This window comes from Bos grunniens, chromosome 5, assembly GCF_055505025.1.
Source record: "Bos grunniens cultivar Pamir isolate PY7600 chromosome 5, Bosgru_T2T1.0, whole genome shotgun sequence".
NCBI classification, from domain to species: Eukaryota; Metazoa; Chordata; class Mammalia; order Artiodactyla; family Bovidae; genus Bos; species Bos grunniens.
Genome location: NC_141169.1, coordinates 26597890 through 26615195, shown reverse-complemented (window position 1 = coordinate 26615195; position 17306 = coordinate 26597890). Strand labels below are relative to the sequence as shown.

The following is a 17306-nucleotide window of genomic DNA, read 5'->3' as shown; positions in this document are numbered from 1 at the left end:
CCGTGGACTGCAGCCCACCAGGCTCCTCCGTCCATGGGATTCTCCAGGCAAGAATAGTGGAGTGGGTTGCCATTTCCTTCTCCAGGGGATCTTCCCGACCCAGGGATTGAACCCAGGTCTCCCACATTGCAGGCAGACGCTTTAACCTCTGACCCACCAGGGAAGGGGATCTTAATGTCATTGAGGACCCAAATTTTATATCTCCAGCCTGGACTTCACATCAAACCCAGATCTGTATGTCACTCAGCCCATCATACACTCCTACCTGGTTGCTTAATAGGCATTCCAAACTTACCACGCTAAAGGACTTCCCTGGTGGTCCAGTGGTTAAGAATCTGCCTTCTAATGTAGAGGATATGGGCTCGATCCGGGGTGAGGAAACCAAGATCCTGCACCCAGTAGGGTAACTAAGCCCTGGAGCTGGTGCAATGAAAGATCCGACGTGCTGCAACAAAGATCCTGTGTGCCATAACTAAGACCCGAAGCAGCCAGATAAATATTTTTTTAAAACTCTAACATGTCAAAGACTGATGCCTCCCCAAAACCAGCTTCCTCCTGCAGTACTCCCCAAGTCAACTCTTGGCAACTCCAGTGGTTCTGGTCACTCAGGTCAAACCCCTTGGTCTCATCCTGACTCCACTCCTTCCCTCACACCCTCCACCAGGTCCATCCGCAGATTCCTGGGCTCTCTGCAAAGTATATTCAGAATTTGACCATTTGTCATCACCACTGCACCTTCCTAGTCCAGGCCGCCATTGTCTCTTACCTGGTACTGCAATGGGCTCCTGCCTGGTCCCCGCACGTCTCCCCTTGTTTTCTCAATTGAGTCTCAACACAACAGTAAGCATTTTCTATAACAATACAAGGCGGATCATGTCACTTGCCTGCTCAAAACCCTCCAGTGACTCTCCATCTTACTCAGCACTAAAGCCAAAGCCTCACGGTGACTTATTTATCCCCATGTGATCAGGTCCCCATTACCTTGCAGACCCACCATTCACCCTCTCCCTGACGCTCTCTCCAGCTGTATCAGCCTCGTTGCTGTTCCTCCAACAGCAGACACGCTCACATCAGGGCCTTTGCCCTTGCTGTTCTCTTTGTCGGAATGCTCTTCCCCCAGAAATCTGCATGGCCCCAGAGCATCTGGTAAACGGCAGGCTCCATATGCTGAGGGGCCTGAGCAGGGATGAGACAAGAAATGAGGAGGAAGAGGAGGTGCTAATGGAGTCTGGTCCCACATAAGAAACAAAATGGGTCGTCTTGCTTTCTCTGTCCTCCTCCTCATGAGGGACTTGCTCCATCCTAGTTCCTTAGGAAGGGCCCCACTCTCCCTCCCACCCTCCGAGAGCCTCAAGCGCACATCCCTCCAGGACTCCGTGGGCCTCCTGAACAGGAAACACCTCACTTGTGTGACACTGAATAAGAGGGCCCTCTCTGCTCGGCTCCAGGGGACCGGTGGGGAAGAACTGGTCTCCTCCAGTCATTCGTGCAGGAACCTCATCTTCACCACTGCCCAGCGGGGCCTGAGCGGGTGAAGTCCATCACCCTTCCCCGCTTCTCAGTCTGGCCTTTCTTTTCCTCCTCAGCCCTGCCTTGCTGCTCCCAAGCATCAGGCCCCCCTGGCCCACACTGGAGGCAGGCTGAGGAGTGAAGGTGGTGTTCCTCAGCCTGCCTCCAGTGTGGGAGGCCTCGGAGTGGTCGGGGGACGGCTATGGGTGTGGGAGGCCACCAGAGAGGCAAGGAAACAAGCGATACAGAAGCGGTGCTGAGATGGTGATCCAGAGGGAACCAAGAGAGCATCGGCCTGAAAACGGGGGTCACACTCCGGGGCAAAAAAGAGGAGAGAAGCGAGAGCTGACAGATGGCAGGAGCTGGAGACAGGGAGTGCGAGAGACAGTCTCACCTCCCCCAGAGACAGATGGACGGACAGAGAGACACACCAGAGGAAGGAGACTGAAAGACCAAGCCCGCCCGGGAGCAGGGGACGGCGGCCGAGACTACCCAAAGAGATGTAGAGAGGCACGGACAGACCAGAAGGCCGCAAAGAAAGCGAGGGACAAAAAAGAGCAGAGGCGGGAGTGGCGGGAAGCGGCGGGCGCGGGGCGGGCGCAGCGGAGCGGGCGCGGGCGCCGGGAGCCGGCTCGTAAAAGCCGCGCCGAGCGGGGAAATTGCCGCCAGAATCGCTGAGCTCCACAAAACGCCGCCCGCGCGGCCCGCCGCCGCGCCCGCTCCAATCTCCAGCCTCATCGCCGCGCGGGCTGGTTATGCATTTAAATGTTATTTAATTGGATTGCGGAGGAGCTGGGGGCCAGAGCGGCCCCCGCCCCCTCCCCGCACGCGCCGCGCGCCTGGGCGGCTGCCTCCTCCACAAATCTGTTTTCCGAGTCACAGATTGCAGCGCACCCCCTCCCTACCCGCTCCACCACCCCGACGACTCCCCTCCGCGTCTGGGCTCCTTCTTCTGTTCCCTCCTCCCAAACGGAGCCAGAGGACACTCGGAAAGACACAAGTCCTCTGAAGATGCGTGAAAACGCAGGGGCTACACAGAAATACTCCAGACGTACAGGGACCTACCGGCAGCAAAAATGGGTCACAGTGAATGACACGAGTGTCCATCTGGGAGATTTTTCAAAATGCAGAGACAAAAAAGATCCCCATGGATCACAAAAGTACACAAATCCATGTAATAAACCTGAGACCCACACTCTATAGGGAACACATCACCCTACCCCTTGGAATGGTTGTCACAAAGTGACACCACCATACAAGCGGCAAGATCATGCTAACTCAGTGTGAACTCTCATAGACCTTCCTAAAGCCTGAATATTCATTGGAAGGACTGATGCTGAAGCTGAAGCTCCAATACTTTGACCACCTGATGCAAAGAGCTGACTCACTGGAAAAAACTCTGATGCTGGGAAAGACTGAGGGCAGGACGAGAAGACAGCGACAGAGGATGAGATGGTTGGATGGCATCACCGACTCAGTGGACATGAGTTTGAGCAAACTCTGGGAGATAATGAAGGACAAGGAAGCCTGGTGTGCTGCAGTCCATGGGGTCACAAAGAGCCCAACATGACTTAGCTACTGAACACGACAAAGCCAGGTAAGGAGTAAAACACACATTCACTCTCAGAGCAGCCATCACACCCCAGTAGCTAGCTCATTGGCGATGCCTTTCTGGTGCTGGAAGGCAAACCTTTCCTTCAAAGACATCCTGTTCCTCTCCCAGTTCACAGCAGAAAGCATCATCAGATGAGGTTCTGAGAGGCAACTGCATCAGTCATCAAGTTTCTTAAAACTGAACAAACAAAACTGAATCAAAATCACAACAGGTGAACACTGGAAAGGCCTTCCTCAGAAGACAGAAAGTTCAAGATCTCAAACGGTGAGACTGGGCTTCTCCCCGATCAGCTGCAATGAGACGCATTCTGCAGCCAGGACTAGGAGTCAGCACCATCAAGGTAGATGGAAGGACAGAATGACCCGCTGAGGCATGTCCCCCACACACTCCCCGGAAATTGCTGGCCTGAAATGATCCGGGTCAAGTTGCTTCAATTAATGAAAATGGAAATGACAAGCTGGCTTGGCGAAGGCCACCACGGAGGACTATTCTGGGCTCTCAGCCACTCCCTCTGCCAACCGGGCCTAGAGACTGACATCAGACTGAGATCCTCAAGAAGGAATTAGGGGCGGAAGAACAGGCAAGAAGATGTACAGGAAAATCCCATTGCAGTTGTTTTGTTTTTGACAGAATGAGGACCAAGATAAGGAGAGAGAAAAAGGGGGAGAGAAAGTTTCCCCAAATGCATTAAATACATTATAATTCAACCTTGACCGGTAAGCTTGGGCTGGGGCCAGGCGTGGCATTAAGACCTCTGAAGAAGAAAGCAATTTAGCCTCCCCCAAAGCAATTTATTTCTGTATCAACTGATGGTCATACCTGGGAAGTTTATCCATGTGTCTAACGTCAATGTCTCATGCTCCAGTTGAAATTATTTCCTTCTTTGGGGCATTAGGAAAAAATAGAAAACTGCTGGCCTACATCCTCCCAAAGAGGAATATTCGGAGAATTAAGACCTAGTCTGGGCTGGGCCTTAGTCTCTATTCCTCCCCTCCATTCCACTCATCTTTGCCTAGTGTATGCCCAGGCTGTTTCTGACCTTTTTTGTTTTAGCACCTGGACACCCCCTAAAACACCTACTGCTGTTTTCCATCCTAGAGATTCATGGAACAAGAGATGAAAAAGGAAGCCCCCTTTCCCATCTCCCATAGGGCCAAGCCCAACCCCTGGTTCCAGCCAATCCTGGCCCGGAGTTCATCCTTGCAGGTGGGGCTGGGAATTCTTGGGGCAATCTGACACCATGGTCCCCTTTTTCGAACACCCACTCCATGGAGGTGGCCAAACCCGGCAGGTGATGGGAGAACTCCCCAATCACCACCCTATCCCACTGGCATACAACCTCTTGCGCACATGGAGAGCTGATCCCTTCCTCAGTCCATGTGCCCAGGGTGCTGTGTTTAGAACTTGCTCACAACACCTTTTCCGCTTGATTTATACTATAATTATATGCTTGTGTCTCCTAGCGTCCGTCAGTGAGCAACGTGAGGGCAAAGAACCATCTAATTCACCTCTGTCACCCCCTGCGGTACCTGGTGTAGGGAAAAGCACACAGGGGACATCAATAAATGTTTGTCAAATTGGGAAAGTGAAGGACCACACAGCAGTCAGACACGACTCAGTCTTCCTTTAAGCCATCCTGTTTCAGTAAGGGGAAAAAAAAAAAGAGGAAAAGTCTCTTTCCTCCCAACACACTCCATCCTGCAGAGTCTCAGAAGCACCCCTACCCAAAGCCCAGTTTGGTTTCTATCCAGTTGAATATGTATACTTGTGTGCATGTGTGTGCACATGCATACATGTTGGGGTGGGACTTAGAAGACCCAATCACTCCTCTGAACCAGAACTGGATCACCATCACTGGGCAAAAAACAACAAACTCTGAATACTTATGTTAAGTGGATGGACACTCTGGGGTAGATCTCCAAACCCAGATTTGAGCATGGCTTGTACATTCATCCTGGACACCTACTGTGCACCAAGTGTAGGGTTATGTATGACAAAAGGAATATGAGACCCTCTCCTTGCCTCCAGGACCCCGAGTGCAATCCTGCCTTCACCTTGGCTGCATGTCCACAGCACAAAGAGAAAACCAGATACGAGGCTGTACTTCAGACCTCCCTAACCAACATCTCTTAAAGTGGAGCGGGGACACTTTCCTTTTTTAACACCTCTACATGTGAACCAACTCCACAGTTCTATCCAATAGAACTTTCCACGATGATGGAAAGTTCTGTGTCTGCATCATCCAGTCAGTAGCCTCTAGCCATGTATGGCTCTTGAGCACCTGCAATATGACAAGTGACTGAACAGTTGAATTTTTCACTTGGCTTCATTTTAATTAAATAACCATGCATGGCTAGTGGCCAGCGTGTCAGACTGCAAAACTCTTGATGATCTCACATCACTTCAATTTGGCTTTAAAATACTTTTCACAACATTGGTTTTTATCTTTGGCTGCACCATGCAGTTGGTAGGATCTTAGTTCCCTGACCAGGAATCACACCCAGGCCCCAGCAGTGAAAACGCCAAGTGCTAACCCCTGGACTACCAGGGAACTCCCTTACAATATTGTTTTGTAGCAGCTGACATCACCATTCCCTTTGGCCCAGGAGAAAATAAGGAGATTCCCCTCCCTAAGGACACTCTCATTTGTACTGAAGAACCTGCTCTAGGATGGATGGGGAGTAGGGGCCAGTCTGGTGGGTTAAGGCCCATTGGCCAGCTAAACCACCACACCAGCCTCCATCCCCAGACTGGAGGAAAGGCAATGAGCACCCATTTGTTAGTGGTTGACATGAGCTGGGGAAGAAAAAGGAGTGACATTTCTGTTATGGACTGAATTGTGACTCCCCCAATTCCTATGTTGAAGCCCTAATCCTCAAGTGACTTGGAGAGATACCTGGAGATTGAGCCTCAAAGAGGCAATTGAGTGAGGTCATAAGGGTGGGTGGGATCCAATGTGACAGGTGTCCCTTCTAAGAAGAGAGATTACGAGGGAAGTGCGACAGAAAAGATCACAGGAGGACACAGCGGGGAGGCATGCCCAGGAGAGAGGCCTCAGGAGCAACCAAATCTGCTGACATCTGCATCTTGGACTTCCAGGCTCCAACACCGTAAGAAAATAAAGTCCCCCAGTCTGTGGTATTTTGTTATGGCAGCCCTAGCAGACTAACATGGTGCCCTTGGAGAAAGGGAGGCCCAGGACTTTTTCAGGCCCGGGGACCTATTCAGCCCCTCCCTAAAGAGATGCACCCCTAGAATTGAGGGCACCACCACCACTAGAAGCCAGATGCAGCAGTGACTCTGCCACACCTAAGTCTTCAAGTCGTCTTGGTCACTACCACTCAAGGGCCTTTACACACTGCCCAACCCTACCCCTGCCCCCTCACGATTCTCACCCCAACGCTAGGCTTTCACACTTAGCAACCCTATCGCCCCAGACATCTTCCTGCAAAGGAATTCCCCCCCTTCCCATTCCTGATCCCACTCACCTACACTGCCTCCTGTACTGGCCAGCCCCTCCCTCCGCCATCTGGCAGCTGTTTTCCATGCATGTGTTCTCTCACCTCACTTCCTTCACTGGACTGCAAATTCTCGAAGATTAGTCTAGCATTCAAGACCTTTCACAAGCTGGCCCCAACTTACTCTACTTGTTTTCCCAGCTGAGCCAAGTCAATATGAATCTATTTGCCAGCCCATGAACCTAAGAGTGCTCTTCTCTAAGCTCTCCGAAACTGTCTCAGTCTCTAAAGCCACCTGAAATGCCACCTCCTCCAGACAGCTCTCCCTGACTACCTTAGCTAAATATATAAGGCAACAATGGTTTCCATCTCCATGCAATTACTTCAGTGCCTGACCCAGTGCTCTGCAACATGGGGCAATAACTACCTAGCACCATTGCACTGACAACAGAAAGAGGAAAGGAGCCTGAGGCACATGGGGGTGCAAAATTGTAATTAGTTTTTAAAATATTAATATGGCTGTGCTGGGTCTTAGTTGCAGCATGTGGGATCTAGTCCCCTGGCCAGGGATTGAAACTGAGACCTCTTGTAATTCTGATGCCAACCACCTGCAGTTAGTCAGGTTTAAGGGTAAAGTGCCCAACAAGACTGCCCTCGCCACAGATGTCAACTTCAGGTTCAGGGGTCATCAGGTCACCCGCACTGCTGACTATGAATTCAGGGGTTCCTACACTCCCCTCAGGCTCAATAATTTGCTAAAATGACACAGAACTCAGGAAGGCACTCCACATATTGTTACAGTTTTTATTATAAAGGATACAAATCAGAATGAGCCAAATGAAGACACATAATGCAAGATCTGGGAGGGTCCCAAAGTGACTTCACATCCCTTCTCCCTTGGAATCAAAATACCACCCTCCTGACATATCCACGTGTTCACCAGTCAGGAAGTTCACCAAAGTCTCCCTGTCCAGAGTCTTTATAGGGTTTCATTATGAAGGCAGAACTGATTGAAATCATTAACCTCATGATTGAGTTCAATCTCCAGCCCCGCCTCCCCTCCCTGGTGGTCAGGCTGGTATCACCTGTCTTGAAGTCCCCACCCTTGGATCACATGGTTGGTCTTCGGGGCATGGTCAGCCCTCCTGAGTCAAATTTCAGCAAAAGCTCATGTGTAGTCTGAGGGTCCCATCACAAATGACAAAACTCCTGGCGCTTGGGAAATGCTGAGGACCTAGAGGCTCCCTCTCAACAACCAAGAGTGGAGGCCACTCAATTTATTTATTATATAATGGGGAGGACACATATTAAAAATCTTGAGATCTGGAGATGTTCTAAACCAGGAGCTAGAGTCCAGTCATGTGTTCCTTATTAAGGTGGTCTCTGCTCCTGACTGTATGCACTTTCCCAGCCCTTACTACAGGGGCAGACATGCGGCAGAGCTAAGAAATGAGTTAGCTGGAGACACCAGGCTCCCATCCACCTATCAAAGTGCCCCAAATAGCAAACTAACCACTCGACGGGCCTCTAACAGAGATCCTGCAGCTCTGGCAAGGTAATTAGAGACTTCATACCATTACCCAGCCACCCAAGAGAACCTTTCGCAAACAAGAAGAGGTAAGAGGGAAAATATAAACTACCACCTTCCAGCCCTGACGTGCAAGAGGGAAAAAAGGGCCAACACAAAAGGGTTTAGGAGCTTTTAATGCTTAGCCTGAAAAATCACAGGCTGGGTTTCCCATAAAGTCACTGGTCCATCTCTGGGGCAAGACCATGCCCGTCACTCAGGATACAGGTGGAGGCCCAGACCGCCACCCCTCCCCTCACCCTGGTCTTCAGGGCAGAGGGGCTCGCTGTGTAGTGTAGTGCGTCCCCAGCCAGGAGGCAGAGAAGCCAGAAAAGGTGTAGTGAGCACCTGCGTGCCAGGCACTATGCAAGGCACTTTAAAGTGTTATCTCAGTTAATCCCCACACCAGCCCAGTGAGGCAGGGACCCCATTTTATAGATGAGGAAGGATCCTGAGGCTTGGAGAAGTCAATCCACTTGTCCAAAATCACAAAGTTCACAAGTCTCAGGGCTGGGATGGAAATCCAGGTCTTCTGGCCTTTCCCACGCTGCCACACAGAACTCCCCCTGACCCACACTCAGCCTCTCATCAGAGATTCACTTTTAGCAGCCACGACCCACGCTTTGTCCCAGTGCCTGTGAGGAGACGGGTGAGCTGCAGGCAGCCGTTCTAGGAGGACAGGTGGGGATCCTGGTGGGACCTTTTCTCTCAAACAGCAAATAGGACCTCAGAAGTCACTGTTGGGGTCTCTGCAGAAGAGAGGCTCCAGGGAAGCAGTGAGGTAGAGTGGCTCAACAGATGCTGGTTCTCTGTGGAGCTGGGTACCACAGACGGAAGGAAGGTGAAGTGAGCAGGAATCAGGTGGGCAAGCAGGAGCAATGTCAAAATGGCAGGTCCCCCAAACTGCGGAGCCCAGGGGGACCTTGTGGCTCCAGTCCAAGAGGTGTGTGGTCATCTGCCGGCCCAGAAGGACCCAGAGGCCTTGAACACGCCCTGTGCCAGCCACAGGGGTGCTCAACTGGCCAACAGCGGCAGCAGGCCCAGCTCGTCCAGTCTCTCCTTGGCCACCGCCTCCCAGCCCTTGTTGGCCTGTGGGCTGCGAGGGGAGGGGTGCAGGAGCCCCTCCACCTGGACCTCGGGCATCAAACTTGCCAGAGCCCGCCGCGCCCGCTGCTCAGCCAGGCGGCCCACGCCCACCACCAGCCGCACCCCCAGCAGCTGCACCTGCCGGCACAGGGCAGCGTCACACACCCCCAGGAGCTGCTCGCGCTGCTTGGCCGGCAGCTCAGCGGGGGTGATGTTGCGCCCGCTGGGAGCCAGAAGGAGCAGCGGACACAGGTTGTGGACGAAACAGTGACGGAAGAAGACCTCGGGCTGTCCACAGAGGTTCCGGAAAAAGCCCCAGAACCGGGCTCCGCTCACCTCGGACTGAGGGCACTCCAGTCCCAGCACTGGTCGCTTGGGGTGCTCCTGGGGAGGGGTCCGCACAGGCCCCCCAAGGCCCAACCAGTCCCGGACTACACTCACTTCCCCAAAGGGCACCTGTGAGGAGAGATACACGAGGGCTTCGAACTGGAGACCTGACGCCTGGGGTCTGGACCGAGCAACCCCTTTCCACCTTCCAGAAGGATCTGTCTCCCATTGCCCCCACCCCCACCCCAAGGCCAGAAACTAGGATTCCTGGCCCTTGTCTGAGCCTGTCTGTGTTTCTCCAGTTTTTCATGTGGTCTATGGTCCAGAAGAATCTATTTGTTTGCCTCTACCCCAACTAGCCTTTGGGACCAGCCACAATAAACATGAGGGGATATCTGGCCCGACACAGGGAGTGATGGGTAACAGGGGGACAGACAGATGGCCTGGGACAGAAAGGCGGCCAGGGTGAGAGGAGACACAAGGACAGGGCTGACCGCTGCTGCCTGGGTGCCCTCTCAGCCCCAAGCCTCGGGCTGTCATTTCCATTGATCATCATTGATCACCTTTCAGCCCCCAGTTGGGGTCAATAAAAGCGATTGAGCCTCCTGGCCTGAAGCCTCTTCCCCTCCCCCATCTGCCGAGCACCCCCACGGAGGGGCAGTCACTCATCCGGAGGTCTGAGAGGGAAGCAGGCAGGCCCTGCGGCCTGCTCTCTTCCAACCTCTCCTTGGCTAAGAAACAGAACCCGGGCTGCCAGAATGCCCTGCCTCTCTTCCCTGACCACCCCTGTCAACCAGTCTCCCCTGAGGAGCCCTGGTCCCTCTCCTGACCCCAATAACACTCTAGGGAGAGGGGAGATCCGGCAACGCAAGGTAAGGATGGGGCTGGCGGAAGGAAGGGCTCTCAGAGGCAATTAGTGGACCGCTCACAAGGGAAACGGAACTACCATTAATGTGCTTGGTTAACTACAGGCAGCGAGGCCGGGAGAGTGTCTGAGACCACAGGAGCCAGGGTATGAGGATGGGGTTGGGGGGCGCACCCACACGTGTCCACCGTCATGCACATACTCCTCCACAGCACATGCAGCCAAGCGTCCGCCCTGGACCCTCCCACTCCACCCCACAAGCTCTTTACCCCTGTCTGGGCCATGCCAAAGGGTCCTGGGTTCATGCCCAAGAAGAGCACTTGCTTGGGGCCCTGGCAGTAGCGGGTCACGTAGCTGCGATGTGGCTCCCACGCGTATTCCACAGGGTTGTAGACGATGCCCACGAGCTCCGAAAACTGCAGTTGCCTCAGCTCATCATTAAGCCGAAGCTCTTCCTGCAGGAAGCCCTCGGCCAGGCTTCGAGGGGAGGGCTGGGGCTCCATCAGGGCACCTGCAGGCTGGAGGTGGGGCCCCGATGGGAAAGGCTGGGGCACAGCCATGCCACTGTCACCTGGAAAACAGATGGACAGAGGCCCCAACAGCCCCAGCTGTCGAGTGGGAGGGGTCCAGGCTGAGCAGGGCCCTTACTACCATTTCCTGGGCTCAGAAGAGACTGTGTCAGTTAGCCCTCAAGCTCTAGGCAGGTCTTCACTCAGCCCAGTTCCTGGTAATGAAGGGCCTTTCCTCTCCTGGATTCAAGTACTCTTCCTCTTCATAAATCACCCAGTGAGCACAGCCTGTAACCACCAGTCATCCCCCACTCCAAACCCCATTTCCACCAGGCATAGGTTTAGGGTCACTAGCTCCTAGGCCATGCCAAGGTTTTCAGTGAATATTTAGATGGCAAACTTTCAGCACTTTTACTGTCATCCTTAATAAAACAAGCCCATCCAGGATGGGCTGTGTTCTGGAAACCAACGTGCTGAAGGATGGGCTGCAGGTGCACAGCCACAGCACAGAGACTAATTACAGAGCTGATTTCAATAGATGCCAGGTGGTGAGCAACGCTCTGTGCCAGGTACCCCTCAATGATGCATATAACAACCGCATGAGGTGGGCATTACTGCTCCCATGTTACAGGTGAGAAAACTGAGGCTTAGCAAGATGAAGCAACTCGCTGAGGGTCACTCACTCAGCAAGTATGCAGCTGGAATCTGAACCAAACCATCTCACACAAGCCTTTGCTTTCCACCACCCACACCCATCTTGCTTGAGATGGTTTGATCAGCCACCTTGCTAATAATTCTAGAGCCCCCCCAACCCCAACCCAGCTTTTTGCTCACGTTGAAGAATCTTCAGTGGTGAGTGAGACAATTAGCAGACTCAGACTAGACTCCTACAAGCTATGTAACTACGGCCAGAGCTTCAGGTCTCCTCATCCAAATACTAAGAAAAATAATATCCACTTAAAAATACTGGAGACCCATGTGGTTCAGTGGTAAAGAATCTGCCTGCAATGCAGGAGACATGGTTTCAACCCCTGGGTCGGGAATATCCCTTGGAAGAGGAAATGGCAACCCACTCCAGTATTCTTGCCTGGAGAATCCCATGGATAGAGGAGCCTGGCGGGCTACGGTCCATGGGGTCACAAGAGTTGGACACGACTGGGCGACTAAACAGCAAAACTTAAAAATATTACTGTAACAAATGGAATAAGATGTGTAAATGGTGGTCGGGGGATCAAAGTGGGAAACAGAAGAGGACAAGAAAGAGGGAATGGGGAAGAAGCAGAGGGAGCACCCCAGCTAGCTTTGTAACCCACAAAGGCCACTCCTTCCAATCTTCCTTCTCATCACTCCCAGGTGAACGCAGAGGCCCAAACCGATTGATCATTCCATTCACACTTTCAAAATGCCCTTCCTATCCAAAGTCCCAAAACCTAACACATGCTATTTTCACAAATTCATAGACTCCTTGACTGAAGCAGGACTGACTCCCCCATCCCCACACACACATTTGAGTCATACCTGCCCTTCCAGATGAAGCTCAAATTCTCCCTCTGGGAAAGCTGTCCCTCTTCAGAACACCGCAGCATTTGCTGTAGCTTCCCAGCCCTACCCAACCCAAGTAGGTCTGGAGTGGGGCTTGGGAATCTGTATTTAAACAAACTTCCTCAAGAGATTCCGATGACTGGTGATGGCTGAGAACCACTGCATGTCACCATGGTTAGTGGCATCTTCATGAATTCACACCTTGCCTCCTAGACTAGACTTGAGGCAGATCAGAGAGGAAGCCCTGTTTCATTTTCCTCCATATCTCCAAGGTCCCAGCTTTTATCTGACAGTTAACTGTGTCCATCTCATCTTTTTTCAATGCTGTTTAAAACTACCTTCTGGGAGTTCCGTGGTTGCCTAGTGGTTAGGATTCCTGCTGTGGACCGGGTTCAATCCCTGATTAGGGAACTGAGATCTTGCAAGCCACGCGGCGCAGCCAATATAAATAAGTGAAAACAAAACTACGTTCTACCAAAGAGCCTTTCCTGACAGACTCCTCTCCACTTCTACACCCTGAGTTGACTCAAGGCCCAGCTGCCCGTTTTGCACTCTGCTTGCTTCTGAGAGCTTGCCAGGCTCTGGGCACGTTTCCATCACATCTGGGCCTCCCACAGGACAGGGATCATGGTTCTTCTCCCTCTCAACCCCATATGCAGGTCAAGAGTAACCTCTTCCCCCAGATGGGATCACAAGGTTGACACAACAGCTTGATCCATCAACCTGTTCTCTGACCCTAGCCCTGGGAAAGTGGGAAAGAGAGAGAAAAAAAAATCCTAACTATGCTCCAATATAATATAAAAATTTAAGAAGTCAGGGCTAAACTTAGGAAATCCTTCCCTAGACTGCTCTCAGAACTCTTTAACTGATCTGTCCGGTGGCTACCCGGGCCAGCTAGACTCAAACAAAGGCTGAGAAGGGCGCTGTGGAGAACTCATTGTCTCCGGGGCCCTCCTTTGCATCTCCCCATACAGTGCCAACATTAGCAGACTGCCTGCTCCAAGTCTGGCATCTCTCTCAGGTCTTAAGGTTGAGCCTACCTTTAATCTTTAGGGACCCATCCTGAAGACAGCAAGGCCAGGGATACACCGAAGAGTGACAAGGCCTTATTTTCAATGTTCTAGAATTTCAAAGCCTGATCAGAAGGCAAGAGCTACAGGCTTATGTGTCAACTGACTCTAATTCTAGTCCCGGTTTCATCTCTAAGTTCTCTTAAGCAAGTCATTTAACTGTCTTCTCTGAGATGAAAATCAAAATTCCCATCCAACCTACCACCAGCTGTTAACTCATTCCCCCACCCCCCTCCAATATTTATGAGTCTCTTACATGATAGGCATTGTGGTAGTCTTTTGGTGGGGAAGAAATCCAAAATGAATAAACGAATCATAAACGACTGTGACATGGCAGATAAACAACTGTAATACACTGTGACATACTGTGATTCCAGTTTTAATGCCCTGAACAAAACACCATGGAAGCCCAAAGGAGAAACCAGGAAGTTCTATGTAAAGTCACCCACGGACAGAGATCAAGAAATGTCTGTTTCTGAAATCACTGATAAATTACAGTGTCACATTAAGCACAAGTGGAGGGTGATCAACCGATAAGTCTGGCCACCTAGGCTCTCTGGCACTAAACTCAGTAAGGGCAGAAGAAATCCAAGACACTGTCCACTCCCGTGTCCTTTGGGGGCACTTTAGGAATCCACATGGACAATCAGCGAATCCTTAAAACCAATAATGATAATAATACTAATAGAGCATGGGCTCAGAAGTTCCCAACACTTCATCTCTCCTCCTAGTTCGAGGGGGCTGACAAGTAAGGATCCACAAGAAACTTCCACGTCCGCCCGCGGGCTCCGCCCGACGGGAAAGCCTCGTCTCAGCAGGTCTCCGGGGCGGTTCCATAGGCTCGGCTCTCTCTGCGCCGGGCGAGCCCCTGACAGAGAGAGGGGGCCCGAAACACAGACATTTCCACTCCCCACCTGTCACCTCCGGCTAGCCCGGGGAGCCCCTAGCCCGCCCCCCAGCGCCCCAGGTTCCCAGACTCCTACTTCCTCACCTGGTCCAGCGCCCCATCCGGTTTCCGGTTCCTCCCCTCCCCCGCCCCCGCCGGGCGCGGAGGACTGTGGGAGTTGTAGTCCACTTTGTTTAGGGAAAGAGATTGGCATAGCTGCGGCCACTTCCGCCGGAAATACTCAAATTCCCGGAAAGTGTGCTAAGTTCGCAATAAGTAACTCTGGGGGTTGTAGTTTATTCTTTACACCAGGGCTAAATCCAGACGACTTGAGAAGTGAGAAGCTAAGATCTGAAAGGACCGTGAAGATCCTGGGCTCTAGCTGTAAAGGGCATCACCTCTCCAAAATTTCATACTCTTTTCCCAAAGGGATTGTGAATCTAGGAGCTTCAACTATCTGCAGTCTCTTAACTCACCTGAGGGTATTAACAATGGCTACGGACTATTTCTAGCCCTCCTGCTGCTCCAGATATAAGAGAGCTCTCCTATGCAGCCCTCCAAGGACTGTATGTAGAACACCCACGAAAGCACTTCTGGCATCTCTAGCTAAACTCCTTAGTAATACCTTTGAGACTCTTCCATTCCTCATTACTGTCCAAGCCCCTGTCTCCACAGCTTTACCATTTCACTTCTCTCCCTCCTCGGCCCTGCTGTCTACCCAGCCCTATTACCTTCCATCCTTCGCAGTCCTACCTCTGGAATACTCTGTCCAGGACACCTTTCTTGACAAATTCTAAGGCTGCATCTAACAATTCACTCACTCCCACCTTCCCAACCCAATACTAATGTCCAAAGCTGCCCCACTCCTAGCTTTGTTCTTGTCCTGTGGCTGGATCTGTGTCTGTGTCCTGACTATAATATTGTCATTAGACTGGAAACCCCATGAGGTCAGTTATCTGGTAGATTCTTCCCATCCCCACCCCCTGAACACCCCAGCACAGCTATGCTGGAGACCAGAGGAAAGCAGTCTCCCTGCAGGTGGAGACCAATGAATCCCAGAAGAGGAAGAGGTGAGAGAGCAAGGATGCGACCCCCTTCTTTAGCCTCCTCTGCTCTCCTATCAACAGACAAAAACTAAAGGGTGCAGCAGGAGCTTCAGGGAACTGTGAGTTGTGACCCTCTGAACCACAGATGAGAAACCACCCCTACCCTTGTAAGACTTTGGAAACTGAATTAATCATCCCTTTCAACAAAGTCCATTATTTCCTGAGGTTTCATTTGTGCCAGATTCTCTCCCTCTCTGTCTTTGCCTCTCTCTGCCTATGTATATGTATCTCTATCCCTAGTCTCTTGTATAGTCTCTCTCTCCGTGTACATCTGTCTCCCTGTCTCCGCTTTTTTCTCTGGAATGAGTGAAATAAGAGTATCCTGACCTTCTGACTGGCTCTTCACTCAGGTGTCTCTATCTCAGTAGATCTATGCGTTTCTGTGTTTCTAAACAAAAATTAGGCAGGGAGGGGAACCATGCTGGTGGTATTATCTTATTGCTTAAGAATTCTAGGAGGGAATTCCCTGATGGTCCAGTGGTTATGACTCAGTGCTTTCACTGTTGTGGTCCCAGATTCAGCCCCTGGTCAGGGAACTAAGATCCCACAAACTGCACGGCTTTGCCAAAATTTTTTTAAAACATCTAGGAACGTCACCATCCCTTTGACAACCTTCCTGCCGCCCCACCCGTAACCCCTTGCTGCCAAGCACCACCAGGTTGCCATTAGAGCAGCCTCTCCACACTCCAGGTCAGCTGTCAGGACAGTGATGAGTGAAGTGACTGACAGGCAAGCAGAGATCCCCAGGGCCCCGACCCATGATTCCATCTTCCTGGACGGGCTACATAACTGTTTCTGTCCGTAAGCCCATTCACCCCTGGGAACCCAAAGATAGGGAGTCCCGACATGGGGATATGGGGAGAAACTAAGTCCTGGGCAACCTGCAGTCCCTGTAGCTGATCCTAGAGGCACCTGAAGGCCTTCTCTGTCTCTGGTCCACGCTACTCCTCCCCACCTGGTGAGTCCCTCTCAGGAAAGATGGATGTGAGGAGCTCTCCCAAAGTGGGGGTGATGAGAAACAGAGATCCACAGACTTTTAAGAGATGGAGCTTGAGAGATGAAACTTGGGCTGGGGTGGGGCCTCCCACCCTGCCTTGTCCATGTCAATCTCCTGGCCCTCTGGGAAGTCTCCAAGGGGCTGGCTGGCATCCATGGATGGAGCTTGTGGGGAAGGAGCAGAAGCAGACCCAAGCTGTGGCTTGGGCAGAGCCTAGAGAGTTGAGTCACTCTCTAGGGGCCAGCCGGGTTTGGGACAGGGTCCTCAGCTGCCCACCAGCCTGCTTCTGGAGCTGGAGCCCAGGTGGTAAGGGGTTAACCTGCTGGCTTGTTTTCCTTTGGTTTTCTTGGGCTGGCTGGGTTGTATTGGGCCACGAGCGCCATCTATCGGCCTCTGGAGGTCCTAGCTCTGACACCCAGCTCACTTGGGCTTCTATGCTGATCTTTCAGCCCTTTCCCTGCTATCTCCAGGCTCCTAGGGGAGGAGCAGGGAGCTGTCTAGTTGCAGGGCTCCAGTGCAAAAAATAGCTATGGGGATTGGAGAAGGTGAGGGCCATGTTTCCCCCTCCCCAAGCACCAGGTATCACCCTGTTAGCTCCTGCCACCTGTGTCCTTGGCAACCCCAAAAGCTTCAGGCGTTTGACTTTTAGTGTAGCCATGTCGCTCTGCCTCAATGCACTGGAGGCTGTCTCAGTTGCCCAATAAACATTTAAAGGCATTGGTGTGGAGAGGTGATGTAGCAGAGGACTTTAGAGTGTGGGCTCTGGACT

The 17306-nt window shown here is 52.0% G+C and overlaps 1 protein-coding gene across 2 annotated transcripts; it reads right to left on the bottom strand.

Moving 5' to 3' along the window:
- Positions 1-7372: 7372 nt before the first annotated feature.
- SMUG1 (single-strand-selective monofunctional uracil-DNA glycosylase 1) lies at positions 7373-14582 on the bottom strand. 2 transcript variants are annotated; one of them, XM_086398979.1, is made up of 3 exons: positions 12455-14582; positions 10697-10998; positions 7373-9691 (listed from the first exon to the last, which is right to left on the bottom strand). In XM_086398979.1, the coding sequence occupies exons 2-3, from the start codon at positions 10985-10987 to the stop codon at positions 9164-9166; spliced, it is 819 nt and encodes a 272-aa protein (XP_086255105.1). In that variant the 5' UTR covers positions 10988-10998; positions 12455-14582; the 3' UTR covers positions 7373-9163. The 2 variants fall into 2 exon arrangements, with proteins under 2 accessions (XP_086255105.1, XP_086255104.1); XM_086398978.1 differs by having other exon boundaries at positions 14540-14582.
- Positions 14583-17306: the final 2724 nt, after the last annotated feature.

Excerpts from the sequence above, each read along its gene's own strand:
- SMUG1 (XM_086398979.1), bottom strand. The coding sequence starts at position 10,987 with ATGGCTGTGCCCCAGCCTTTCCCATCGGGGCCCCACCTCCAGCCTGCA. Across the intron at positions 9,692-10,696 it reads TTGGCATGGCCCAGACAGGG|GTGCCCTTTGGGGAAGTGAG; the intron begins GTAAAGAGCTTG and ends CTCTCCTCACAG.